This window comes from Theobroma cacao, chromosome 3, assembly GCF_053813885.1.
Source record: "Theobroma cacao isolate CCN51 chromosome 3, ASM5381388v1, whole genome shotgun sequence".
Lineage (NCBI taxonomy): Eukaryota > Viridiplantae > Streptophyta > Magnoliopsida > Malvales > Malvaceae > Theobroma > Theobroma cacao.
The window spans coordinates 37,292,018-37,317,626 of record NC_142641.1 but is presented as its reverse complement, the minus strand read 5'-3'; the positions used below and the strand labels follow the sequence as shown (position 1 = coordinate 37,317,626).

At 36.3% G+C, this 25,609-nt stretch overlaps 4 protein-coding genes across 7 annotated transcripts; all 4 read right to left on the bottom strand.

Annotated features, from left to right (window-relative positions):
* Positions 1-148: 148 nt before the first annotated feature.
* LOC18605301 (F-box protein At5g07610-like) lies at positions 149-1,644 on the bottom strand. The gene has a single exon (XM_007038234.3). It carries the CDS (start codon positions 1,447-1,449, stop codon positions 334-336), a length of 1,116 nt encoding a protein of 371 aa, XP_007038296.3. The 5' UTR covers positions 1,450-1,644; the 3' UTR covers positions 149-333.
* A 620-nt stretch (positions 1,645-2,264) lies between these two features.
* On the bottom strand, positions 2,265-3,971 carry LOC18605300 (F-box protein At5g07610-like). Its single transcript, XM_007038233.3, has one exon. It carries the CDS (start codon positions 3,751-3,753, stop codon positions 2,530-2,532), a length of 1,224 nt encoding a protein of 407 aa, XP_007038295.3. The 5' UTR covers positions 3,754-3,971; the 3' UTR covers positions 2,265-2,529.
* Positions 3,972-4,674: 703 nt separating this feature from the next.
* Positions 4,675-7,236, bottom strand: LOC18605299 (ubiquinol-cytochrome C chaperone family protein). 2 transcript variants are annotated; one of them, XM_088804213.1, is made up of 7 exons: positions 6,943-7,236; positions 6,644-6,857; positions 6,345-6,430; positions 6,085-6,209; positions 5,653-5,713; positions 5,218-5,266; positions 4,675-5,060 (listed from the first exon to the last, which is right to left on the bottom strand). In XM_088804213.1, exons 1-7 carry the CDS (start codon positions 7,105-7,107, stop codon positions 4,984-4,986), a joined length of 777 nt encoding a protein of 258 aa, XP_088660339.1. In that variant the 5' UTR covers positions 7,108-7,236; the 3' UTR covers positions 4,675-4,983. The 2 variants fall into 2 exon arrangements, with proteins under 2 accessions (XP_088660339.1, XP_017972240.2); XM_018116751.2 differs by having other exon boundaries at positions 6,345-6,511; positions 6,943-7,233.
* A 411-nt stretch (positions 7,237-7,647) lies between these two features.
* On the bottom strand, positions 7,648-25,321 carry LOC18605298 (ARM repeat superfamily protein). Of its 3 annotated transcripts, none has more exons than XM_088804549.1 (39): positions 24,976-25,321; positions 24,668-24,881; positions 24,435-24,530; positions 24,235-24,352; positions 23,981-24,154; positions 23,657-23,827; positions 22,993-23,048; positions 22,795-22,884; positions 22,566-22,714; positions 22,222-22,304; positions 22,000-22,128; positions 21,825-21,899; positions 21,371-21,539; positions 20,673-20,812; positions 20,484-20,576; positions 19,068-19,311; positions 18,418-18,512; positions 18,171-18,323; positions 17,907-18,087; positions 17,222-17,355; positions 17,012-17,093; positions 16,764-16,926; positions 16,262-16,337; positions 15,944-16,117; positions 15,724-15,792; positions 15,533-15,637; positions 14,788-14,877; positions 14,016-14,227; positions 13,658-13,868; positions 13,363-13,545; positions 12,983-13,078; positions 12,830-12,897; positions 12,417-12,759; positions 11,413-11,631; positions 10,462-11,118; positions 9,961-10,370; positions 9,281-9,530; positions 8,590-8,760; positions 7,648-8,185 (listed from the first exon to the last, which is right to left on the bottom strand). In XM_088804549.1, exons 1-39 carry the CDS (start codon positions 25,133-25,135, stop codon positions 7,955-7,957), a joined length of 6,534 nt encoding a protein of 2,177 aa, XP_088660675.1. In that variant the 5' UTR covers positions 25,136-25,321; the 3' UTR covers positions 7,648-7,954. The 3 variants fall into 3 exon arrangements, with proteins under 3 accessions (XP_088660675.1, XP_007038291.3, XP_088660676.1); XM_007038229.3 differs by having other exon boundaries at positions 11,413-11,628; XM_088804550.1 differs by having other exon boundaries at positions 19,068-19,305.
* Between the last annotated feature and the right edge of the window lie 288 nt (positions 25,322-25,609).

Below are 25,609 nucleotides of genomic sequence, written 5' to 3'. Positions count from 1 at the left end.
TGGACTTTTGTGGGAAAAAGTGTTTCTTCTAATTTATCCATTGAATAGAAACATTTTCCTCACTCTGAATTTCATATAGCTTGTGAAAGTGATTTTGAAGTTGTACTTTTACCTATTTGCTACTCAAAACTCATTATTAATCATGGACTGATGCGTAAAACCCTTGCATTGTTGAAGATAATTGAGCGAGCATACGTACAACCAGCCATGAATTAGCCATGTTTTCGTTTATAATTTAGTTCTTATATCAGAAAAAAGAAACAGTCAAAATTGACAGAAGAAAAGACAGACCTCCAGCTAGCTGGTCTACTAGAAGCTTGAACAACCTATAATCTATCCTACATTTGCTAGAGGCCAACTTCCTACTCGGGCGAAAGTTCCGATGTAGGGATACACATCCTTACCTTCGAACGTTGTACATCCCTCGATGTCTGTGCAACCAGGAGCAAAATCATGGAGCAATGTGCAAGTTCTATCTTTGAAACTGTAGGAGATGGCCTTACCAGGTATATGCAACACCATGAATGACCCTTCACTTTCTTTACAAACAACAGCTAGTACGCTAAATGCATGGTAATCCCAATCTGATGGGTGAGCGTAGCTACGAGTCATCTCTGGATGTTGCGATATAAGTGCGTTGAGGTCGACTCGGTACTTCACAAACCACCCAGATAAGTCTTTTTCCATCTCATAAACATCAAACTGCCGGGTACTGTGCCTGCCATTGGTCAAGATAAGATGCAGGCGGCCTCCAAGCTCTCTAAAGTATCTGCAAATGGGCTGTTGGCCCCAATCATCAGGAATTTCAGGCATTGGGATTTCTCGAAATCTCTCTTGATCAACTTCAAAACATAGGAAATTCCTAGAGTAACTCATCCAATAAATGGCACCACAACAATAGGCCCATCGACTGTAATTAACCTTGGGAATTTCACTAGAGTAACTCCAAAGTTGAGTTTCAGATGAGTATATCTCCAACTGGTAAAGATAAGGAGATGACCTTGAGCTCCGAACGAAAACAACTTTGTAATAGCTCGATCTCGAGGGATCAAAAGCCAAAATAACACAAAAAATAGTGTTTGGAATTCTGTTGGCCGGCTGGGGAAGGATAGTGTATTTGTTGGTTGTGGGATTGTAAATGTAGTAGTTCCGATTATATTCTCCAGTACGGCGGTTGCTGCGGCACAACAACAAGCCATTGCAAGATTGTAAAATACTGATGCCTGCAGAGTCATCAGCGAAAGTGAGAGATCTGATTGGATCACGAACTGGATTTCCATCTAGTGAAAGGAAGTGGTATTTAGGCTTGTTCGAAGAAGGCGGCACCCGCAAGAAGAGGGCAGAGGGAAATTTTGAGCTTCCATTAATGAGAATATCGTCTTCATTGCCTATCATCTCTGCTGGTTTGGTGCGTGAGTTTTGAACTTCCTGTCTATTCATGGAGATCATTTCTTATACAGCTTCAGATGTAATCTTGCAAGTTCATTTCGTTTATAATGCTCTCTGTGGCTTGAATTCTTGTTGAGTTGCTTAGAAAATTAATAGGAGAAAAGTCATTGGAAGTTGTTCTGCAATTGCCAAGCAATTGTTACTTGGAAGATTGCACAGCACCTTGGTAGGCATTAAAAAAAAAAAAAAAAAAACCATCACCATCTAGGATCCTTTGACCGGTAGATTCTTACATGAAAACCGGCAGAAATTTCAGCAAGCGAGTTCATATGAAAATGGGGCTGGGGTTATAAATAAATAAAATTGCCCCATTTATCCAAAGAAAAGAAAAAGAGAAAGATAGTCAATTATCATATTAGCACCAGTTGATCACTGTTCTCAAACCTATCATTTAAAGTTTGGATAAGGTACTAAGACTTGGGGTTGACATGCAAATTGATAGTAAGATTTTTCACCTTTAGTTCATTTTTCTTTCATGAAATTTCATGGAACGTTTCGGTCAGTTTCATCTGAAGTAAATTTGACTTCAATTGGGTTTTTTGATTTGGATGATTTCAAGCTGTCGTTATCCCATCGTCAGCAAACATGGAGGCATCTCCAAGTCTCTCTGCCGATGGTATGGTTCAACTTCCTTGAGTTTCATCTGGCTCAATAGAAGCAGTTTGGATTCAACATATTTTCTTTGATTACGAGGGACCCATCTGCCTCATTACCAGTGTTTTCTTAGGCCAGAAATTTTGGACTCAAATTGTCTGTAACATTTGATCAATTAAAGTATTGCTTTGCAATAGTAGACCTCTGGTCGGCGCCCTGGATTTAAGGGAAACCCTGGCTATTGGCTCTGAAATTGATGAGCACTTTCATGTCAAGTGACTCAGAAATTTCAGAAGCGCCAGCTTTCAATTGAAAAAGAAATTTGTGAATACATCCTAACAGCATATAGAATCAAATATCATCTTTGACTAATCAAACCCCAATTACTGGTCATATTTTCCAAGATATGGAGCCACAACAAACACGGAGAAAAACTTTAGAAAACGATAATTGGACTCCAAAAACTTTTCCAACATAGATATATAGTCAGACGCAAGCAAAGCTCTCAGTGAATTGATAAGCATCATAACAGTCAAATTCCAGTGAACCATCACCCCCAACTCTAGTGCGCAAAGGAGCAAAATCATGAAGCTTACTGAAACTACCATCCTTGAAATTGTACCGTATGGCTTTGTTCGGTAAGTGCAGCACCAAAAATGAGTCCTCATCACTTTCTTGCTGAACAACACTGAGTATTGAAAATGCATAAGAGTGCAAGTCTACCGGATCAACATAGCCCCTAGCCATCTCAGGAAATGCTGCTGCAATTGGATTAAGATCAACTTGGTATTTCACAAACCAGCCAGAGTAGTCTCTCTCCATCTCATACACATCGAACTGTAAAGTGTCCGACCCATAGACTTCAATAAGATGCAAATGGCCTCCAGATTGTCCAAAATATCTATATAGCCGCACATCCCCAACGACGGGGGCCATTGGCAAATCTCTGATTCGCTCTTCCTCGACATCAAAGCAGAGTGAATCTCCCCAGTCACTAAGCCAATGAAGTGCACCATTCCAGAAAACACCATTTTTGAATTGTACATTGATTGGTGCTGCGAAAGGACAACAGGAAGGCCTCCAGGGCCCACTTCTCGATGAGTAAATCTCTATCTGGTAATGATCCGGCAAATCAGAATCGCAATTCCTGATGCAAATTACTTTGTAATGAGGTGACTTTGAAGGATCAAAAGCTAAACTGACACCAAAAGTATTCCTCGAAGACCTGCCACGTGGTCCTGGACCTAGTCCAGGAAGTACTGTGTATTGCTTTGTAGTAGGATTGTAAATGTAATAGGTTGTCTCTGGACGATTAGCACGAAAGCTACAACATAACAAGAGGCCGTTACAAGATTGCAAGATTCTGATCCCTGATGGGTCGTCAACAAAAGTGAGAGACTGAAAGGGAGCACGAGAGGGATTGGGAGTAAGATTTATGAAGTCATATTCTGCTTTAGTTTGGCCTGAAAGACGGCGCGCAAAGAGGCCCGAGGTAGTTCTACAATCGTATTTGGGAGAAAACCTGGGATCGGTAATGAGAGAAAGCCAGTGTTTGGATACGGTCTTGAATTTGAGGAGGCATTTCAAAGGCAGGCAGAGAAGGATTAGAGTCAAGATGTTATCATCGCTGGCTATCAAATCAGCAGATGATGATGATAAAAGTTGATAAGAATTTGAAGAGGATGCCCTGCTTCTCTTGGTGGAAAGCATTTTGGTTGAGAAATTTGAGAGCAAGGTATTGTGCTTTCTTTCTGTTTGGACTTGTTCTAGAGTGCATCTATATATATATATATATATATATATATATATATATATATAGGTTCAGCTTCTTTTGTTTCAGTTCTGTTCTTCGCAGGAAGATTGCAGAGTAAGACAGCTGCAGATGATTCCCAAGCACGCTGGAGACTTGACATTCTGGTTGTGGGCTTCGTTTTTCTCTAGTCAATGCTCTATCAAGCACAACATTATTTATATCCATTCGTATCAAGGAATTTGTGGCTCTAATTTTGTTTGTAGTAAGATCTAATCATTTAAATTTTCCATATGAAATTAAAAAACTTAGCAGATCACAAACAGTTGCAACTGTCAAAACTCACACTTTTCTAGATTATGTTTCAAAATTCCCATTCAAATATTATAATAAGCAAAAAAAAAAATTCTACCTTTTCAATTCATTACAAGTATAGTTTTTTTTTTTTTTTGAAAATTAGAATCATTTCATAAGCAAAACAGGGTAAACCCTTTACAAAAAACAGAGTATTGTGATTGTATCAGTCTTAGTACTCTATAATCACCCTGGCCTATAAAAATATAGCTAGCAGCAAAAACCAAAACTATACACATTCACAGCTATACATCCAGAGTCTCCCAAACTATACAAAAATTACAAGCATAGTTGCTAAATCGAGATGTTGTACCGAATTTATTTTTGAGCATCATATAAACAATTGTCAAAGACAATCAAAATTCTAACAAGCTTCTAAAAATTAAAATTTTAATAAAAAAATTATAATATTTACATCTTAAATTATCCATGTGCGACGTACAAATAACAAAAACTAATTTAGATTAAAAAAAAGCAACAATTGTATATTATTTTGTTTTTACCCCAAATGCAGAAATCAACTACAATTTGGAATAGAAAAAATAATTACTATTAAATATTAACTGTATTACAATCACATTTTCTTGCATAATCTGCGATTAACGCCACAAATGAATACATCAATTTCTTGCTCAATCACCCTCTTGCTGTAATGAAATAATTAAACGCTGGCAAAATAGTTTAACTGTGATATGAAGACCTTACCAGCATAGATTAGCATGAGCGACCATTATTTCTCTCTTTTAATTTTGTTTCCCTCTCTTTTCCCCCACTTTTGCGTAAGATAGAAGCAATTCTTGGAAACGTGAATCCTCACATCAGTTTCTTCCCACTTTCTACCTTCTCATAGGATCAGGTGAGCTGTTTTCCAATGAGGTGAACATGAAGTTCCCAGAAAACATGGCTTCCTTATCTGCATATCAAATGCCAAAATTTAGGTTAATGCAAGACGTCGGATTCAATGATATCTACTGGATCATTCCAAACATCAGAACTCCAAGTGCCCATTAAATAACCAAAACAAACAACCACCATTTATGAGTTAGTTGGATAGACAAAACATAACCTACCAGTTAAAGAGAGGCAAGTGACTTCACGACGAACATACCTTGCCATTGCCTGCAGACAACAGTGTAAAGACTCAGTCATGCTATGCCTTCAACTCCACATAATAAAAGTAGGGAGAGTGTGGGGGGAATTTGATAAATGATAATTCAGAGGAAAATTTCTGACTCTCTTAACCCACTGATATAGACCACAATGGCAGACAAGATAAGCATCCAAGTCAGAACACCTCTAGGGATAAACTTATGGTTGTTCATACTGTATTTCACATTATGATAAATGACCATAATGACTCTTCTCCAGCATGTGGACATATAAATATACTGGCATTGCTTCTATTTCAAAAGAAACTAAAGAAAATACTTCAGAAGTAAAATGAACCAACACCACATCTTACATGGCTATTAATTACAACAACAAAAGAAAAGATGAGAACATGCCTGGACTGTACGTAATGCAGCAGCATCTGGTTTGGATGTACCATCATCAGAAAAGACATTCCTGTAAAATGTCAAACCAATGTTGAAAATGAGGAGCAAATGCATTGCCCAAGATGTCTCCCAAATGGTGATGCAAGTAACATTGGGTTATATTAAGCTTAAGCAGGGGTGAGAACTGCTATAACTTTCAGCTCCAGCCAAACTGACCCAGGAGGCCATGATTAATCAAAACAAAGTTTGAGCTAAAGGCAAATAACCAGGTTTGAATATAACAAATTGCTTCCCACTAGTAACGTTCTAATAGTAGGCATATCAACTATTAAATAAAACTGATACTCATTGCAGGAGCATAGAATTAGTAACAAGTTGCATTGAAGACTATTGTGAGAAATTTTAAACAACTGCCAGATTAAGTTCTGATAAAGATCTTACCGCCATATGATGTCTGTTAGCTCCTCCTGTTTAGCCACTGGAAGCAATGCAGCATCATAAGCAACAATGTTTCCATAGAATATCTTCTCCAATTCTTTCATCCATTTCGTCAAAAGTAAGTTAACCTGCCATTTCAATGATGATAAAGTAGCTGCAAATGACTATTCAAACCAAAGACATACATGATAAATTTCCAAAATGGTATCTTCATGCGATAGCATGCTATCCACATTGAAATAACTCCTACACTGATGACATACCCCAGCTTTAGATACTCTGAGCTCAACATCATGATTGTAGATCTCATAAAGGTATTGTCCTAATTCAACACCGTCTTTTCCTTCAGCTTTTAAGCGGCGTAAGCAGAGCCACATATGAAGCACAAGCAGAGAAAATGTCATTTTGAAGGTCTTCTCCAAGTTAAATACTGAACCAAGAAAGATATGGGTTTTAATTTATATTCACTCATGAAGCCAATACTACTATGACAGTCGATAAAGCAGAATTATGAAATTTAATCAAAATTAATATCAATACACATATATAGCAGACGACGGACCTTCATATATAGCAGGTTTATCAACTTGTGAAAGGACGCGCCGGTATATCACATTTGCCCCTCGAATAGACTTGCTTTGTTTACTATAGAAGAGCATCATCTTGAGAATAATACGCTTGATGCCATCATACTTTGGGTCTTCCACTCTGAGGGGAGAGTCTGGGGCCAAAGCCAATGAACAAGGCTTAGACCAAAACATTTTATCCAAATTTACCTGTTCAAAAACAACAACCCGGATCATCAGGCAGAGTTTTATTCGTTTAAACGCGAAATGGGTAGCTTTGAAAGAAACAAATTACCGTTGATCTAGCAGGGAACGATTTGTCGGGGGAATCAGGGGCAGCAGGCGCTACAGCTGCATAGCTCTGGCGATGAATCATACTAAAATCTTTCCCCAATTCAATGGAGTTGAATGAGCGCAGCTTTGAGAGATGCGCCAAAGCTCTGTTCCATCGAGGTAGCATTTTCTTTTCCGACGAAATATGGATTTCCTCAATGACCCATGGAGTTTTGTGAAAGTTTATTTGTTGCTTCAGCTTTCCAAGCCCTAAACCCTTCTTCTCCCATCGCAACGACAGAATGGCAAATTTAGAATATCTGGCGGTCCATATTACCTCATCACTCCATCAGACGATCTCAATGACCACACTAGATTCGTCCACGTCGGCTAGCCGAAAGTGAAATTTCCTATTAAGATAGTTACTACGGTAATAAAAATATTTTACTTGTACCAATTCTTTTAGATACTACTCCTTTTATCGTACAAATTTAATTTTAAATCATATTTTTACAAATTTTTAATTCTATATAAATATTAGTAGCACTAATATTTTTCATCATCTTAACCTTGGCAATTATATATGCAGTAAAAACCAACTTTCTTCAAACCGGCCAAAAGAGAGAAGCTAACAGTGGGCAGTGGTCATGTAAGTATCATCTTTCCTTTCTCTTAATCAATTATTTGCTAAAGGTAGAATTTTGGTGCAGATAAAATGGTCAAAAAGTGAAAACATTGCACTCTTCAGCTCAGCGCTAGCAGCAATATATTAAGATTTTGTACATTACACCAGGCAAAATTTTACAACTAGATATACGTAAAGCCGGCCAAAGGCATACAAAATTTGACGGCGACAAAACACATTGATCAAAACATTGAAGCTTAGACCCATTGTTTGACCTAAACCTCCTCTTAACTTTTAACCTAAAATTTACACTTTCTGTTGAAAAGAAACTCACTGGATTTTGCAATCAATCCTTTCATCCGGTGGCTTTCCCAGATGATGTGTGGTATATGTCACTGGCATACAAACATCACAGGTATTCACGAAGGCTTTCACCGCTCATCGTCTCCATCTCCTTGAGAATATCTTGTGCCAAAGATTTAACAGGTAACTCCACATCCTCCAGCAGTTCCGCGAGAAAGGGGATGGTTTCAGCCAGGAGTACTAAATATTCTTCTTTCAGATTATCCAGAAACTGCTTAACTATCCTCAGGCCCAAAACTCGAGCTCGCATCTTCTCACTACGTGTTTGCATCAACACCTGAAGTATTTTTTTAATACACGGGTCAACTTGAGAGAGGAAAAAAAAAAAAGAACTGCATTATAGAACTAAACTTTGCAGCAAGTTCCAAGAAGACAAGGATAACGAGACAATCTATTAAAAATACTGGATATGTTGTCAGGAATAAATTAATAAACCAAAATTAAACTTAAAAATGATTATCCAAGATTTATAGAGATAAATCCCCAAGGGTACGTTTGGTGCGTAGCATGATGGATAAGATAATCCTGTGTACCAAACGCAACCTTAACAGTAAGATATCATATGCACGTTTGGGCAAAATTAGGATCAATACTTTGCATGGATTTAAATATTGACAGAGACCGCAATTCCAAGCTCAAAAGGTAAAAACTTCCACTCAAAGACCATAGATAGAAAATCACCTCATGGTTCAGGGGCTTCCACAGGAGGTCAGTTCCGGCAGTAACAGCCATCTGACCTATGCAACCAACTAACAAGTCATCTACTTCCTTCACTGACGGTGTATCAGGATGTTCTTCAATTGAAGTTGGTGGCTCAATGACAAGCTGAGAAACAATGGGTTTCAATAGAACCTGCATATGAATCCGAATACCTCATCAATTAAAGCAATCAGAAACAGAACATGCTAATGTAAACATAAGAATTCTGGTAGGCCATTTAACAGCCATTTATTGCCCATGGTTTTTTGGTGAGATGTTAAACAAACTAAAAGACTCTTGATAACAAGCAGAGAGCTATTTCATGACTTCTAGCAATGATGTAGATGCTCAATAAATAGATGAAAGGTTTGACAATACTGCACTTATACAATATAGAAATTGCAGGCATCCAAACAGTGACATTCTTATGACATCACAAACCACTTCAACCAGTACTGAAGAAATAATTCAAGGATGAAGTCCCAGTACAAGCAATAAAGACAATGTCAATGTCTGCTGCTCCAAGTGTCTCCTAAATGTGAAATTGAATATATATATATATCTTGCGTTCCATTCCAATTTAAAGAATAATTAAATAGCTATGATGCATGCTTAATTAGAACTGACTCCATGCACTAGAAAATTTGCAGCTCAGAAAATATAATTCACTAGCCTGAAAATTAGATGAGTCAAGGAACTTCAGCCTCCCAGTGTCATGGAGAAAACATTTTTGCAGTGATGATAAGATCAATGCCCTAAGATGCCAGCTTTTAAGTGATAACATGTGGTTTCCCAAATTCCCGTCCTGAATCTTGGCTTTCTTTTTCTTCTGAACCAAATTAGAAGCTTTAAAAACTCCAAAATCACCAAGCAGCTGTATGCAACCCTTGACCAAGTATTTGAAGTAGGGGACAAAGAGTGACCTGCATTTTGGAAGAACATATAATTCAACTAAAAACCTACATTAAAACAAAGGGATAAATATATAACAAGTGAATTCAAAAAAAAAATGCCAAATTATCTTAGCAACAAATGAAATACAATTGCAACATTGTTATGACAAATAGCTCAACGCATGATACAACCATAACTGCAGCTTAGAAAGCTCCTCAATCGAATTTGAAATTTTGACATTCATGCATCCCTGTACATTATGAAAATGTTGGACTGATCTAGGACCACAAACCATAAACCTTCAATGGACAAAGTATAGATATATAATGTAGGTGACAAAATCAAATCTTTGGGGACTAAAATTGAGGAAGAGAACAGTGAATCACACACCACTTAGCAAAAAAAATGTGAAAGCTATGTATAACTTTGCACCAAATGTAAATAAGAAAGAAATCTCACCTATGATTCTCCACAAGTTTATTTACCAGGCTATAAAAAGATATAGCTCTATCTATATTTGGGCTTCCACTCCCAGCAACATCTTCAACCTCTGCCTCAGCCCACTCAATACTCTTGGCAAAAAGAGGTTTAAACATGTTCTCTGTAAGTTTCATCGTAAGAGAAACTAACGCATTGATGACACTTTTTTCTACCACATCAATAGTCTGAACTGACACAGGGTGCTGCCGGCGAAGATCAAGAGCAAGCATGCACTGGTCAAAAATCTTTCCATAGTAACCACTAACTGATGCCCTGTCCATTTTAGTAACTAGGTTTGCTAACATTTCAAAAGCAATCACCAAGCTTGAATCTCCAGATTTAACAACACCCGAGTATGTCTTTAGCAAAGGCTGCAGTGTAAGTCGAACCTGGCAACAAGAATCACAGTAAATATGATAGAATTAGCCCACTGAAAAAGTGTAAAGGTTCCCAGAAATAATAACTAATTAGAAGACTTACAGGGATCTTATCAGTAAGGAGCTTTCGCACTAAATCAGCTTTCAATTTCAGCTTCAGATCTGATCCTGACACATATGCAGGATGAAGTACCATAAGTTCTATGACATCTCCAAGATATGGGTTTAAAAAGCCACCAAGCTTGTCAACAACTGCCTCCAAAGTGACAAGAATAAGCAGCAAAATGGAGCTATTTTCATCAGTCTTGCTTTTTAATTCAGAACTCACAGAAATTTCACGAGACTTCTTTATAACATTTTCCATTATACAGGGAAGCTCAGCCAGTGCCCTTGGTCCAAGCACATTAAGCAAAGCACCAGTGGTCTTAAGGCAGCTGGATGAGACAGCCAAGTTCTCTGAACTAATGCCTTTTGTGACTGATGCAAGGCACATGCTGAAGACTGAATAATTAGAAGAAAACCTTTGTGCCAGGATTTCCAGTGTTGAAATTGCAGCCAGTTTCAACAAAGCATTTGATTTTTCAATAGAATCATCAACTATCTGAACAATTTCTGCACACATCTTCTGAAACAATTCCAGAGAAGTATCATCCAAATGGAGCTCAAAGCTATTTGAATTTAGATCCAGTTCTCTTTTCTCCTTGCGCTTTGATTTAACCGAACCATGGTCCTTCACTGTTTCACATAATATCCCAAGAGCCTGTTTGCAAGTACAACTTTATTTGTTAAACAATAGGCTCATCATTAGAGATCTAGTACCGTATAAAGATGACACAAAACAACCAGCCCAACAGTGGTAGACTGTAACATTGGCACATCCTAATTTTACAAAATTTAGGTATTAAACATAAATTTGAACTTCATAATGTGGCAAATCTCAGCCCCAATAATCCTTAATCCACATTTTAATGGAAAGAAAAAGATAGATGCAAAAGTTCAAACATGGCATAGGACACTAATAAGAAAGAATCTGAAAGAGTGAGTAACCATATACCTTCTTTCTAACAGTGCCATCCGCATTGCCAAGTAATTTGGTGATGCATTCAAAGCATGTGGAAGGGATCATAGTCATTGTAATAGTCTTCAAGATAGCATCCACGCATGCCCTAAAGTCTTTCCAAGTTGCAACTGGAATGCCAATTTGCTTTCTTCTTGCATCAACAACTTGTAAGAGAGAGACAACCTGCTCCATAAGTTCTCCAAGTTTTCTCTGCTATAAGTAAAAAAAGCAATTCCTCTGAATATGATGCTTCTGATTACTATTAAGTATAAAATGAGAAATCAAAACAAATACAGTTAGCCAAATTTGGCCAGCCCAGCGACAATTTCACCCATAAAAGCTTAAAAAGATGACAGGTTTAAAGTTCTGCAACATAAGAGTAAAGAAAATAAGGTAAGAGATCAGAAATGGGTACAACCAAACTAAATAATGAAGCATTCTAGAGTAGATTCCTCCAACTTCAATAGGCTACTATCATATTACATAGATTCTAAGTTGTGAAGAGGAAAATGTTTGTGCAAGACCTTACCTACCATAAATGCATGTTGAAGGAGCAGGGCTAGCAAGCCTAAATATTATAGCATTAAGTTGTCGGAAAGTGGTTCTTAAAATATGAGCTTCAGTCAAAAGTTGTAAAAACCAAGCTCTCGTGAGCTGCTTGACCTTTACTGGATTAATACTTGAGCTCAACTTGTTCACTATGGAGCCAAGCTTGAGGTCAAGTAGATGGTTTAGCTCGAGCCTAGCACTGTATCAGCATGGCTCCAAATGCCCCTACTTCCGTTTACCCACAAGTCATATGCAATTAGACGCATAGAATTGCTGAACTTATACCAAATAGTGTCATGCAAATTTATTAAAAATCAAGAACAAAATTAGGGAAATTTATCCTTATAAATGCACACAAATAAAGACCTGGTTGCAACACACTCACGTCCCACCAGCCACATTTGTCTAATAATAAAGCATGAGAAATTCTAAAAAGCATATGGCTTGACCTGGATGCTATCTGAACTCTCCCTTGATTCAAGCTTCAAAGAAAATTCTGGGTCTTGCAATTTGTGCAAAACAAAATCCATGGCAAACAACAATTGCATAACCAGTTCTTGAGAGAGATCACTCTGTCCTATTAATTGAAGAACCATTACAAGAGAAGGAAGCCATATCAGGGATGAATGCTGTCCACATATTTGCACTGCAAAGGCATACTCCCACTCTTTCTGTGCAGAAAATCTATCTGAAGCGTGTGTAGCATTAAGGCAAGATAGTCCTTTTCTTGAAACTAACGAACGGAAAAGGATGACAAGCAATGAGGCCAAACTATCAGTCTCCCCTAAAATCCTGCAGAGAAAAAATGTTAATTCAAGGAAACACTGAAAAACCAACTGAAATAATCAAGTCTAGATGATACCTCAAGAGGAATATAATAATGGACAGCCTTCTATGCTCAGCCACTCCAGGCAATATATTTATAAAAATCTGAACAAGCCAAATTAGAGAACTCAAATAGAAACAACCACATCCAACAATATATAAGAGCTGGAAATGTTTATGATAAAACTACCTCAAGCAATTTTTCTGTGTTGTTGGTCTTAGACAGCCAACATGGAACAATAGCAGATATAAGATCTTCAAACACATGTTGTGAATGGCTATCAATCTGTAGACAGATGTTCAAAATCAGAGTGATTAGTAAATAAAAAATCAACAATCACTTCTGAATGCAAAACAAGTTTTAAAGCTTTGTATTGATATATATCTAAAACAAGGTGAGTTTAAATTGATGTACGGGAAAAGAGACCCAATTTTTTTTTCCAATTGCTTTCAAGAAATTATCCAGGATCTCTCCTGAAAAAATTAACAAAATATACCATATTTTTTGGGAGAAAATTGACAAATTAAAGCAGTCTAATACATATAAAGCCAGCAGATAGTTTAATAAACCTGTGAAACTGCTGATTCTCCAATGACAGTAAGTATATCCAATGTGTGCTCCAATATTCTATTTGGAACTAACTTCACCACTGAGGATAACAGTGTAAAAACATGGTTACGGGTTTCTCCATCCTCTATCAAACGAGCGCAATCAACCAGTATTTGGATATCAATTTTATTTATTATGCCAGCCTGCCATGACAGAGATGTTACATAAAATCAATTAAGAAAAAATGAAACTAGAAAGGGGCACCAGACATAATGGCATGTTATACAACATTCAACTCCATGACAGGATTCATACCTTTAGGGGACTATTTGCATTAATGAATGAAGCAAAAATATCTTCCAAAATTAACAATAATGCCTGCTGAATGTAACAAATTGCACTAGACATTGTCTGAGACACACCAGAAGTTTGTATCAACCTTTCATCTTGAGTGAGAGCACCATGTCCCCATTCATCAGAGAAAAATTTTCCAAGAAGATTAAATAAGGGACCCACGAGAAACTGCCTAAAACATTTAACAAAACACAGTTAGTTTCTTTGGGGAGAATGAAAATGACAGGGCTTTAATTATTAGACAAATTTCACAGAAAATTATCCAGAAACAGAAACGCATCACAAATAAATAGAGGAAGTATCACTTATAAATGCAGACCTGTTTGCTATGTCTTTCTTCAGAAGCAACGCATCAAGAAGGGAGCTAAGAAAAGAGAGAGACCATTCTCCTCTAGAAACTATATCACAATGATAGCCGGCCTTTAGATTTCCAGCTAATTTTTTTTTCTTCTTTCCATGTGCTGAACTAGTTACAAGTGGATCCTCTTTCAGAACAAGATCAAGCATCTGACTTACTGTAGAGGAAGCAATCTATGACATCCATAAGAGTGCAGTCACTTATCAGAACATTGCCTTTATAAAACAGAATAACTCCAAGAGGAACTTAGTGTCTAACATAGAAGCTAATAAATGCAGGAAACAAAACAAATTTATCTCACTTACTTTGGTGGTCACAAGAAGTTTCAAATTACATGATATTTTAACCAAAGCCTCTCAAACAACCAGAACTACACATAGCTCATCATATTTGTTTTGAGCCCTTTACCACTAAACTATTGATAGTTACCCATGCAAAACCAAGAAGTCATTGCACATAATATAGAAAAGTTCTCATGCAAAGGACAAAACTATAGAAAAGTTCAAGAAATCTCTTTCATATATAATTTTAACAATCAAAGTAGAATTTAGTACTAGTGTGCCCTTTTTTTTTCACACCTTCAAAATCAACAAAATGCTAACTATAAGTTTAGCAGATAAGGAAACATGCTTGTACTAACTATAAATAAGATTCAAGAAATAATAACATAACTCATCAAAAGAGAATCATATTAATATTTAAACGCAGAAGGGAGTGAGAGAGGGAAACAAACATTTAAACGCAGCAAAGCATCTCTGGTTGCACTTCGGATATCACCATTACTATTGTGAAACAAAAGTATTAGCTGTCGGAACAGATGACCCTGATAGAACAGATAAAAGAAAATTAATGAAAAACCATTCACCCATGATGGACTTTGCATATTAGGTTCATATTGAATTGAATTGATCAATGACAACCATCAGCCATTATGCAAATAGATTGACAACAAACATATAGTAGATAGGCAATGACCATCCACTCTATATAAATAAATCAAAAACAACCATCTACCCTAGAACTCGTAAAACATCAGAAGAGGCAAAAATCAACAGGTAACATGTAGAAGAATATCATTTTCAAACCAGAGAAAGACCCAAAATAAATTAAGCATATTTGGTACACTGGATTATCTGTAATTAATTGTACCAAACAGATTGAAAATGTTTTTTGAATAAAAAGAAATTCCCCAACAAGGATCTGCATGCAATCTAACTTTATCCAACAATGATCAGAATGCATAGCACCCACCGCTTTTCCGTATCTCAGCTTGTCAATCTAACATCTGGTGCAACACTTCCACTTGACATAATATGATCCTTGAGGTTTGTCTTACTATAATATAAAATTTATACGAACACAGATGTTTGTCTTTTTCCTTTTAAACATCCTATTTCAGCTATCCATCAACTTAGGTAAAATGTTGAAATTTAAAGTAAAGCATTCCAGAAGATATAATAAAAGTTGATAAGAATAACCTGTGCCTCAGTTGTCAAGCCACTGTAGAATTGATTGCTTAGCTTTTGCAAAACTGTAACACAGGGTTCTATAATGGCAGGGTCTTCTGGAGACTTAAAATCCAACTGAAAGTAAAAACAGAAAAATAAATGCTTAGCATTGGAGACCCAAAATTCAAGTACACGGATACAAGTTGCAAGCAGGTTCTCACTTGCAATGCCTTTAACACATAATCTTCAGAAATTTGTCCACCGAGCAACGATGAAGGCATAACACAAATCTAGGAAAAGCAGAGAATAAAATCACCATCAAACAGCTATGAGCATGATTAAAAAGCATGTTTATGGTTTACTAGAAGAGAGGAGAGAGAAAGAGAGAGAAGCATGCGTATTTTAAAACCACACAAACAAAAAACAACTATAAAATCTTACCTCCAAAAGCAAGCAGAGGATCCTGATTTCAATTTCTGACAATTTCAGGGATGAATTTTCCAGGTCTAAATGGTATTGGCTGTGTTTTCTCAGAAGCAGGGATAACAATGACTCAACTTCTTTAACATGCAGAATTGTGTTGCCTAATCCTTTAAGCAAAGATAGAACCTTTAGCTGCCCACAAGATCAACCCATTCAACAATTTTCCAGACATTATCACTTCTTCGCACATGAATATAACAAGAATCCCCAGGACAATAAACTCACTTAAAAAGGAAGGGAAAGGAAAATAAACAAAAAAAGAAAAAAAGGGCAAACCTTGCCAGATCCAGAAAGCTTTAGGGCAGAACTCAATATGAAAGCAAGAATCTTTTCCTTTGTAGATTGATTAAATCTGAAATTAAATGTTTGCAGGAAGAAAGAGTTAACATCTTAATTGAAAACAGTACTGCATGAATAAACAATTTAGCAAACCAATATCAATGACAATGACTATATCTTAAGTGCGGTGCACCCCAAACACAAATTAAGAAAAACATATTATGCACTTCAGCTAAAGACAACAGAATACCCAATTTCATGAATCATGGTATTATTCTGTCTAACAGCATTCATAAAAGCTAGGTGCGATGATATCTGACAATTGCAAACTACACTTACAATGGCAAACTGCTAATTATTCCATCGCACAAGTCAAAGGCAACAAAAAACTAAAGGAGTATAATTTTTAGCAAACAAGTGTAGCTATTTAAAGTGATTAGAAAGAACCAGCACTAATTATGGCTGACGGGCGGTGAAAAGAAATAAAACATGACAATACCTCTGCTCAATGTTTGGAGACACTAGAATGCTATCACAGGATGAGCTAAGCAAACATGTCAGAAAAGAAGGGAGGAAATTTTTATCTGACAATATAAGCCTCTTCTGTTGAACCATCAAGCCCAAAAGTTCATCAAGAAAATGGCTCCAAACTGCAGTGTTTCCTGTTATTGAGCAATTCCAGTTATAGTTAGTTATATACAAACACAAACAAACAACCATATGAAACAAGAGTATCATATATAATACCATTTTTCTTGCTAGAAAAGTCAACTTGACACCACAATTTATGTAACTTTTCAATACAGTCCATGGCAGCAAACCTAGTAGCCTGACAACAACATTGCACATCTTTATACACCTCACCAAATGAAGAGCTCAAAATGGAGACATCATGAACACCAAAAATGAATCTAAAGAACTGCCAACACAACATTAAAAATTGAAAAATGGTGAAACCTGATTCTCCCTGGCAAGTGGAACAAGAAGTGAAGGAAATTCAGCCAAAAGTTCAAATGGTAGTCTATCATCTAGCTGAGAACAAAGAAATGCGAAACAGTGAAGACTCTCTACTTGAACTGCAAAGGGAACATCTGCAAAATCAAATCTGGTATAAGACTAAGCAACTGCTAATCGATCCCTCCGCAAAAAAATGACATTTCAACCAGTATATCCATCATTCGGTCAGGTACAATCGATAAATAAGCAGCTTTTCAAAACTTGAGTTAATCAGAGATTTATGTCTTGTTGGATTCATTTTAGAATGTTACTTTGGATGGTTGGAATTTACATATTGAATTGGTTAAGAATTAAATTTTCATGACAGTTTTATGAATGTAGCTTTTGAAGTACCAGCTATAACAGCATTGTTAAAAATCCTTTCATCTCTTGATCATCAATTAAATTAACTTATTGTACTTTCACTCTTAACTTAAAGGGAGACTGCTTCATTTAAGCAACCAAGCCAGATTCCTTGTTTTCTGGTCTAGGCTCTGATTGATAATCAAAGTGCGATCATTTTGATCCAATCCCATTGATCAACATCCCAAGTGAGGCAGGTATAATTCATGTGTCAGGCCTTAAAATTGAAAAAGAAAAAGTAAATAAAATAGGACAAATAGAAAAAAGGAAGCCAGAAAAGCACCTTCTGCTGTAAAAAAGCTAGACAGAAATCGAACTGGTGAAATCTTGCACTTTGTAAGAAAATCATGAAGATGTTTCTCAACAAGGTCTCGAAGGCGTTTCTTGAATGCATACTTCAAATTAGAGACCGCAACGAAGATGAAGAAATCCTGAACTCGGTTAATAGCCTTCTCACTATCATCCTAAAAGAGAGGAAAAAATATGTAACAATGATGCAACCACCAAAGCAGCATAGAAAGTAAGAAAAAGGAATAGCATCACGAACCAAAAAGACTTCAGTAGAGGATGCTGAAATAAATGCCTCAAGTAACCTCCAGAATATGCATATAAGAATATATGTGTTTAGAGAATCAATATCAGCAACAAACAGCTGATCTAGGAACTTTCTGCAATCCCAATCAAGCATCTCTTCATTGAACTGTCAATACAACAGTTGCCATTATAGAATAATGAGAACAAGAAAATAATAGCAAGTTAACACGAAAAAAGAAACAGCAAGATTGCTTTTTAACCTCTTGTAGAGAAGCGTCAACTACAGACCCAAAAGCCTCCCACTCAGACTTCAAAACTGGAAAGCAAGCTTCGAAAAGCACCAAAAATTTGCCATCTAATAGATGAAAACATACAGAACAAACTCAAATTATAGGTGTAAAAATCAATAGCAGGGCAGAAGAAAACGTCAGGGAGATTACAATAAGATATGAAGCAAATAATTCAAAAAGATAGACAAACAACATTTCTTCACTACCAAGTCTATTTTGTATTAAACCACCAACACAAAGCTAACACATATTCCAGTAGCACATAACAGCACTATCAAAAGAAAGAGAAAAAAAAAACACCTAATAACAAGAAGGGACCAGTGAGTGAAAAAATTTACATTGGTAAATAATTAATTTCAATTCAGTATGAAGGGCTCAGGTAACCTGTTGCTCGGACCATGCCAACCATGCAAATTTGAGAATAAATGGCACTTATAATTTAATTAAAAATAATCCCTTAGCAAGAAATTTCCAGGCTTGGGATTGCATAAAAATGCAAGGAACTAGAAAAAGGTAAAAATTAGCACATTAAATCATCCATAATAAGTCAAAATAGAAATATTTCGTAGAACATCAGAAAACCACAAGACTGCATTCTATTAAACAATAAAGACACATACTGTTTTTCGACATAGAAAATGACTGCATCAGAACCAGAAAGCAAAGAGTCTTTGATGACTTAAGATCACTGCAACTCCTGGTAAGCCAAGGCAAGTACTCATGAGGGTTCATCAAGAATGCTTCTGATAAACTTCCAACAATTTCAATATTAACTGTAGATACGCTTCCACGCTTCTGCATTTTCTTTTCAAATCTGCTAACAGGCTCCATGTCAACTGAAGATCCAGAAAGCAATTTCTGCAACTTTTCCATTTTCAAAGTTATTCAGCTCACAGAAAAGCAATGAGTAAACAACTAAAATTGATAGTTAAAAGTTGAGGGCAAGAACAAGAAAAACTACGGTCAACAATACTCTACCACCTTAGGCTTTCACCTAATTGTCACTAATCCCCCTAAAATTTTGACAGCAGTTATTAATCCCCAAACGCCAAAAGATATCTTAATTTTGCATAGTATTAGAATATCTTTACAGGGCACTAGAGGGAGATTGCTGCAGCTTTCGAAATTCACATTTAAGTCAAAAGAGATGAAATGACCAAAAAAAAAACAAATCCAAGACTTAGTATTCAATTTCACCAGCCAAGTTGTATTTTCTTTTTCTCCTCAAATTTCAAAGATATCTGCATAGCATATCAGGCTACCAGACAGGGGTAAGCTGAAGACTTAAAAAAATCTTATACACGGTGGTAACATTTTAGCAACTCTATTATATCTGCGAATCCTGAAGGTACAAACTAATCATGCTACACAGATTGAACTAGCACTTAAAGAAAGAGGGAGGGAGGGAGGGCAATGTCCCTTAAGTTTATTCATTCACCATAATTAGCTATGCAAATAAAAAATCATACACCAAATTGGAGCATCCTTTCCCACCAATCCTTCTCATCTACCCCATGCTCTGGAAGAGCTACATTTAGGAACCACAAGAAGAAATCATAGAGTTGACAGACACAGAAAATAATCAATTGAGAATCCTTCAAAGTAGATTACAAAATTTCCTAGAAAAGTATTATGTGTCTTTTGTAACTCTCATTGGCAAAACTCATTTCTTATTTTCATCCTTCTCCACCCCAAAAGGACAATCTAACTAGACCTCCACATGTAGCAAGACTCAAGTCCTTTCAGTCGACATCCAAGTAAAGAACAGAAAATTCAACCCCATGGAGTTTTACAAATTACAATAACATAAAAAACATGGGAGCCAAGAATACTCTTCCAGCCAAAACGCCTATGTTTTCACATAATTTTATAATTCAAAGCATTCAGCCTAGCATTTCCTGTATTCACAAACCTTTAATTATTATTATAATTATGACAAGCTACCATCCACACTAAAGCCACAATAGAAAGCCTGAATACCAAAACAGATAACCAGCTTTTAAAAGGAAAAAGAAGAAAAGAAAAAGAAAATTCACCACATCCTCGCCAGACACAGCAGCAAGAGTCTGGAAAAATGGCCACTTCACTTCCTTGGCTAAATCCAAAACCTTTAAACTCAACCTCTGAGTCTGTATAAAAATAAATTAATGAAACATCAATAAAAACAGAAATATAGCTTAATTAGTGCCAACATGGCAACCCAAGAAGTCGTGTCATTTAAGCACCTCTGGCAGATTTAGTAGCAGTGGGAATATCATGGAAGCAACTTCTTTCAAATAATCTATCTGATCATGGAAGCTGAAAACAGCAACCTTTAGAAATGAAACAGCAACGTCACAAGATAAAGTAGAATTAACTGATGAACCTGAAAATGGAGAGCATAAAAGGAAATGAAGCTCATGCAAGCCTGGGAGTATAAACTCTGGATATGGTATAAATTTAATTAAACAATTTCCAACCAATAGGCAAAAACTATTAGCAAACTGTTCTGGCACTGCTTTCTAATTTATCATAACTTCTCATTTAATTCAAGAGCAAGATCGATAAAACTTTGGGACTTTTATTGCAGGATTCTACTCAAAACTTCCATTTCAAGAGTTTCCTCCAATTTTGTACACCTGAGAATCTGCTTAGGTCAACCATAGAGCACCCAGCATATACCAATATCAGCAAATCTAAAACAAATTAACTCTAAAATGGAATACATCAAAATCATTGACCTGATATTACTAAGTCCTTACAAGGCTTATAAATTCCTTCAGCACAAGCACCTAGGTTTTTCTTTGCACCATTAATTTTTGGCAATAAATGTAACTTTGGAAAATAGGAATCAATCAGTAGAGAATTTATACTTTTTCTGTTTTTTAAAGGGTTTAGAGGCAAGAGTGGTGGCAGTGAAGATTTCCAAATACCTCATGCTCACCTGATGTCAGAAAGCTTAGACATCTCTTAAGCACATGATGCAATGCTTCAAGAAGTTCTAAAGGACTTATTATTTCAGTGAACCAATCCAGAGAAAGAGCAGCTTGAACGACAGTTAAATCATCATCGTGAAGCTGGCGCAGTATGACATCTTTAATGGTTACAAGCCTCTGACACAAGAAGAATGGAACAAACTTATCAGTCAAGAAATGAGATATTCTGACGTGCACATAATTTACATGGGAAAAAAATGCAAAAGAGACAATATATTTCCATCCAATCAATCTAATAAGACAGTAATAATGATTAAACACCAACATCAAATAAAGGAGAAAGAGTGAGTTATACAAGCACCACACGACATTCCCAAATGAAACTAAGGGCTTGAAGAACTAAATAATTTACAGTACAGATAAATTAAAAAAAAAAGTTACATATAAGTGCACATGAATTACCTGCGGATCAAGAGACCTCAGTTTCAGAATAGCAGATCGGTTAAGCCCTGAAAATGTAGCACGCCGTACCTCAGGCTATGTCACAGCACCAAAGCATAAGAAGTCTTGAACATATATTGAAAAGGAAGAAGTGCCAAAAACAATGATATCCTCATAAGGCGGTAGTACATAATACCTTTGGATGGTGTGATGCAAACCATATTTTGGACTCTGGGACAACCATTGACAAATCCAAATTCCCATCCAATATTTTACTCAAGAACTCACACACTGTGTCCTCTTTCTTGGATTGTACTTTGGTATCCTAGTAGAAGACAGAAGGACAAAAACATAAGACCAGATGCATGAGAAGAATAAAGAGAAGCAATAATACAGATAGAGTGATAATTTAACAGACCTCTAGGAACTTGTGAACTGCTCCATGAAATTGAGATGGATAATTCTTATGAATAGCAGCCAAAATTTTCTTAGCCCAGGTTCCTGCCAAATAGTTCAGAGATAAGTCAGAAATATAACATAATTTAGTAGTGATGCTCGTACTAAAAGTAGCTGTAAAATCAAGTAGTTCAGAAGGTATGCACAATTATTTAAGAAAAAACACATTTGTGCCTGCAATTGACAGTAAACTTATGATGTTCAAAAGTAGTAAAAATAAAAATATCATAGCAAATAAATAGAACCATGTACATCTGTGAAGCAAAATGTGAATTTGAAATGAAAAAGCTAACAAGTTACACAAACCTGATTCAGAGGATGCCGAATTTCCATCCTTCTCTGATAATCTCATGCAGCAAAGTAGAATCTTGGAGACAATATGATCCACTAAATTCGTCAGAGGAACTGTATCTATTACTGATATTAAAGCAAGATGATATGAGTCATCAGAAGAACTGCAAAAGACAACAACCAGTTAGAAGCAGTGAGTACGCCATGAAGTATAACCAGTAGAAAAAAATAATCAGCTTCACACCTTTGATCGACCAGAGCTTCCAACAGAATAGTGAGAAATCTATCAATATTAAAATCTTTAGATAGTTCCAGAAGAATCCCAGCAATATCCCTTTTAAAGCATGCAAAAAAGGTCAGTTAGAAAATACAACAAGTGATGATACACATGCAGTATTGCATTAGATAGCTCCAAAAAATGTTTAGACAAATAAGGAGTTACCTGATATCCCTTAAAATTTCCAAAGCCTTCTTTGGGAATGTATCAACAGACTGTGACTACAAAATTTACAAAAACTACAGTAAGAAAAATAGAAACAAGACAAAGCTTGTAACATAGAACCAAACATTTACTGCAAGGATGACAAAATTCTTCAATTGAGAGACTCTTCACATAGAATCATTGCGTAAAAAGGCACACCAAGCACCTATTCCTCAAAAGCAACCCTTTAATCATATGAGTTGATGTATCAAAAGAAAGGACTTTACAAAATAAAGAAGAAAAAGTTTTAAGAACTTTCTAAAATTAATAATCTAGCAGAGACAATATAGACATAAGACCCATCAAATATGAATTTGGATCAAACTAATATAGTTTTAAGAGCACGTGCATCATGACAAAAGCAACAGTAATTGTTCATTATATGCATCAACTGTTGAAACATACAAAATGATGAGAGTGAAACCAAGCCTCCCTTGTGAATCATGTAATCATAGTAGAAAAATATGGAAATCAATTCACAAGAGATATGCATGTAAACCTCAAATGAAAAATGCCAAAACACCATCAATAGAGAATGAAAAAATAATAATAAATTCATATATGATAGAATTTTAAGATGAAATTGCTTCTTGCAAATTACAAAAGAACAGTAGGATGCTATTACCTGAACAAGATTTATTAGAGCCATAAGTGACAACCGAAGCCATAGCAAGTCAGTTGACTCTTTCACGTCTTTCCTAGCTACCTCAGCAACTGATCGAATCAAACTATTTACAAGTTTGGGAGACAATGCTACTTTATTTGCTAGTAACCCAACAATCATCAAAGCACCAGCCTACATAAAGAAAATAAATATAATTAATACTAATTGCACATTGCAATCAGCAATCTAAATGCTGTACAAAGAATCCATAAAACAAAATATTACAAGCAATATAATTAATGAAAACAAATTTTCAAACAATTAGACCTATGCCTTTAAACTCACCTTGTGATCAGAACCTCCTTCTGTACCAGTTTGGAGACCAGAAGCTACAAATGGATGGATTCTCTTCACAGTGTCAGTGTCAATAGTTGTAACAGAACCCAAAACCTCAATAATAACTGCAGTGCAAAAGCTAATCACAGGTCTTGAAGCCTGAAACTTCTTCGTTGCAGATGCCTGCAGCAAACAGTAATTCATATGAGACTCACTGGGAGATAGCAACTGGATAACTCATAAATTATAGAGCAATGGCTCACATAATTGCACAAGGCCTCCAGAACCCCCATATCTCGAATACATTGTTGCACTACAACAGCCCTAGGAGGTGGTGCACCAGACACTTTAACACCGTCCAAAAATTTCCATTTACTATTCCTGTACCAATCAAGAACAATAAAGCAGCATTTACAAATATGTATGCAAGAGAACTGGACAAGAATTTTCATGTTTTCCTCACCCTGTGTTGATTAACTGAACTATACGAACAAAAGCGTGTGTGTCATGGTATGGCAAGACACATAAGACCAAATCCTCAATATTGTAAACATGAATCCTGAAAATACAATCACATTAACATTATCACAGTGAAAAAGAATTTGACACAACATCAACATTCCAATAACAACCCGTAAGGTCACAAAAAAATAACAACCAGTAACGTCTCAAAAGTTAACTAAGTAAATTACTTACTTGTATCGACGTATCAAGTACTCAAGTGTTTTAAGAGATGCAGCATGTTGAAGATGCCCCGAGAGTAACCGCAAATATGAACTTATTGAATCATTAATTTGATTATTATCGTCTACTCCCATTAATTCTCTATCCAATTCTTTACTCTTGTGACTGAACAAATCATTCTTGTAGTTCCTAAATCTGTCATCGACACCTACTAGAACCTCTAGCCCTAAAAACAACATGAAACGAGAAAAACATTAACAAATGAACAACCAAACAGATATTTTCTCTGGAAATTGAGGTTTGGAAAAATGGGAACTGACCTGACAACGCAATGTTCAGAATAGTGTCGATGTCGATGTCGGCGGCTTCTTTAGGGTTAAACAAAATGGAAGGGCGAGTGAAAGGTCGCTTTTGAGGTTCAGAGTCGGCTTGAATAAACGATTTAATCGCCTGTAACTGCGAAGCTATTGAACTCGCCATTCCTTGCTTTAACGATCAAAGAAAAAGAAAGAGAGGGAAGAGATTCGAGGATTATTGAAACTCAAGAAAAAGTGAGGAGAGAGAAACGATCTTAAGCCGTAGCCGTTTTTTGACGCTACAACGGTAACAACTAAGAAGAAATGCAGAGTAGAAGCCAAGCTTTAAAGCCTTAACCCTTAAACCCTAGCGCCCTTTTGGGTTTCAGGTTTTATGTTTTAACCCACTTCCCGTAAATTCTAAAACAACGTGGGGTTAAATTAGTCCTTTTGCGGGCGGGAAGAGATGCCTCCGGCTTTGTCTTTTACTGACCTAGAAATTATATGGGCCCAGCCCGGTTTCCTTCAATTTTTGGGCCGTTTATCTAACCAAACCTAAAAGCCAATCAAAGCCCAGATGTAGTAGAAAACCCAAACCTAGAAAATCCATCCGTTAGTGCCACCGTGGCTCTTTACACAGTCAAAAGTCCTGTCTACT

What these genes read in the sequence shown, in the direction of transcription:
- LOC18605300 (XM_007038233.3), bottom strand. Translation starts at nt 3,753, where the DNA reads ATGCTTTCCACCAAGAGAAGCAGGGCATCCTCTTCAAATTCTTATCAA.
- LOC18605301 (XM_007038234.3), bottom strand. Translation starts at nt 1,449, where the DNA reads ATGATCTCCATGAATAGACAGGAAGTTCAAAACTCACGCACCAAACCA.
- LOC18605298 (XM_088804549.1), bottom strand. Translation starts at nt 25,135, where the DNA reads ATGGCGAGTTCAATAGCTTCGCAGTTACAGGCGATTAAATCGTTTATT. An exon ending in TAGCTTTTTTACAGCAGAAG is followed by an intron (nt 17,356 to 17,906) that starts GTGCTTTTCTGG and finishes TTGATTTTGCAG; the next exon opens with ATGTTCCCTTTGCAGTTCAA. An exon ending in CTTTTCTAGCAAGAAAAATG is followed by an intron (nt 16,927 to 17,011) that starts GTATTATATATG and finishes GCTCAATAACAG; the next exon opens with GAAACACTGCAGTTTGGAGC.
- LOC18605299 (XM_018116751.2), bottom strand. Translation starts at nt 7,107, where the DNA reads ATGCTACCTCGATGGAACAGAGCTTTGGCGCATCTCTCAAAGCTGCGC. An exon ending in CGTTCCCTGCTAGATCAACG is followed by an intron (nt 6,858 to 6,942) that starts GTAATTTGTTTC and finishes GTTTTTGAACAG; the next exon opens with GTAAATTTGGATAAAATGTT. An exon ending in CTAACAGACATCATATGGCG is followed by an intron (nt 5,714 to 6,084) that starts GTAAGATCTTTA and finishes GACATTTTACAG; the next exon opens with GAATGTCTTTTCTGATGATG.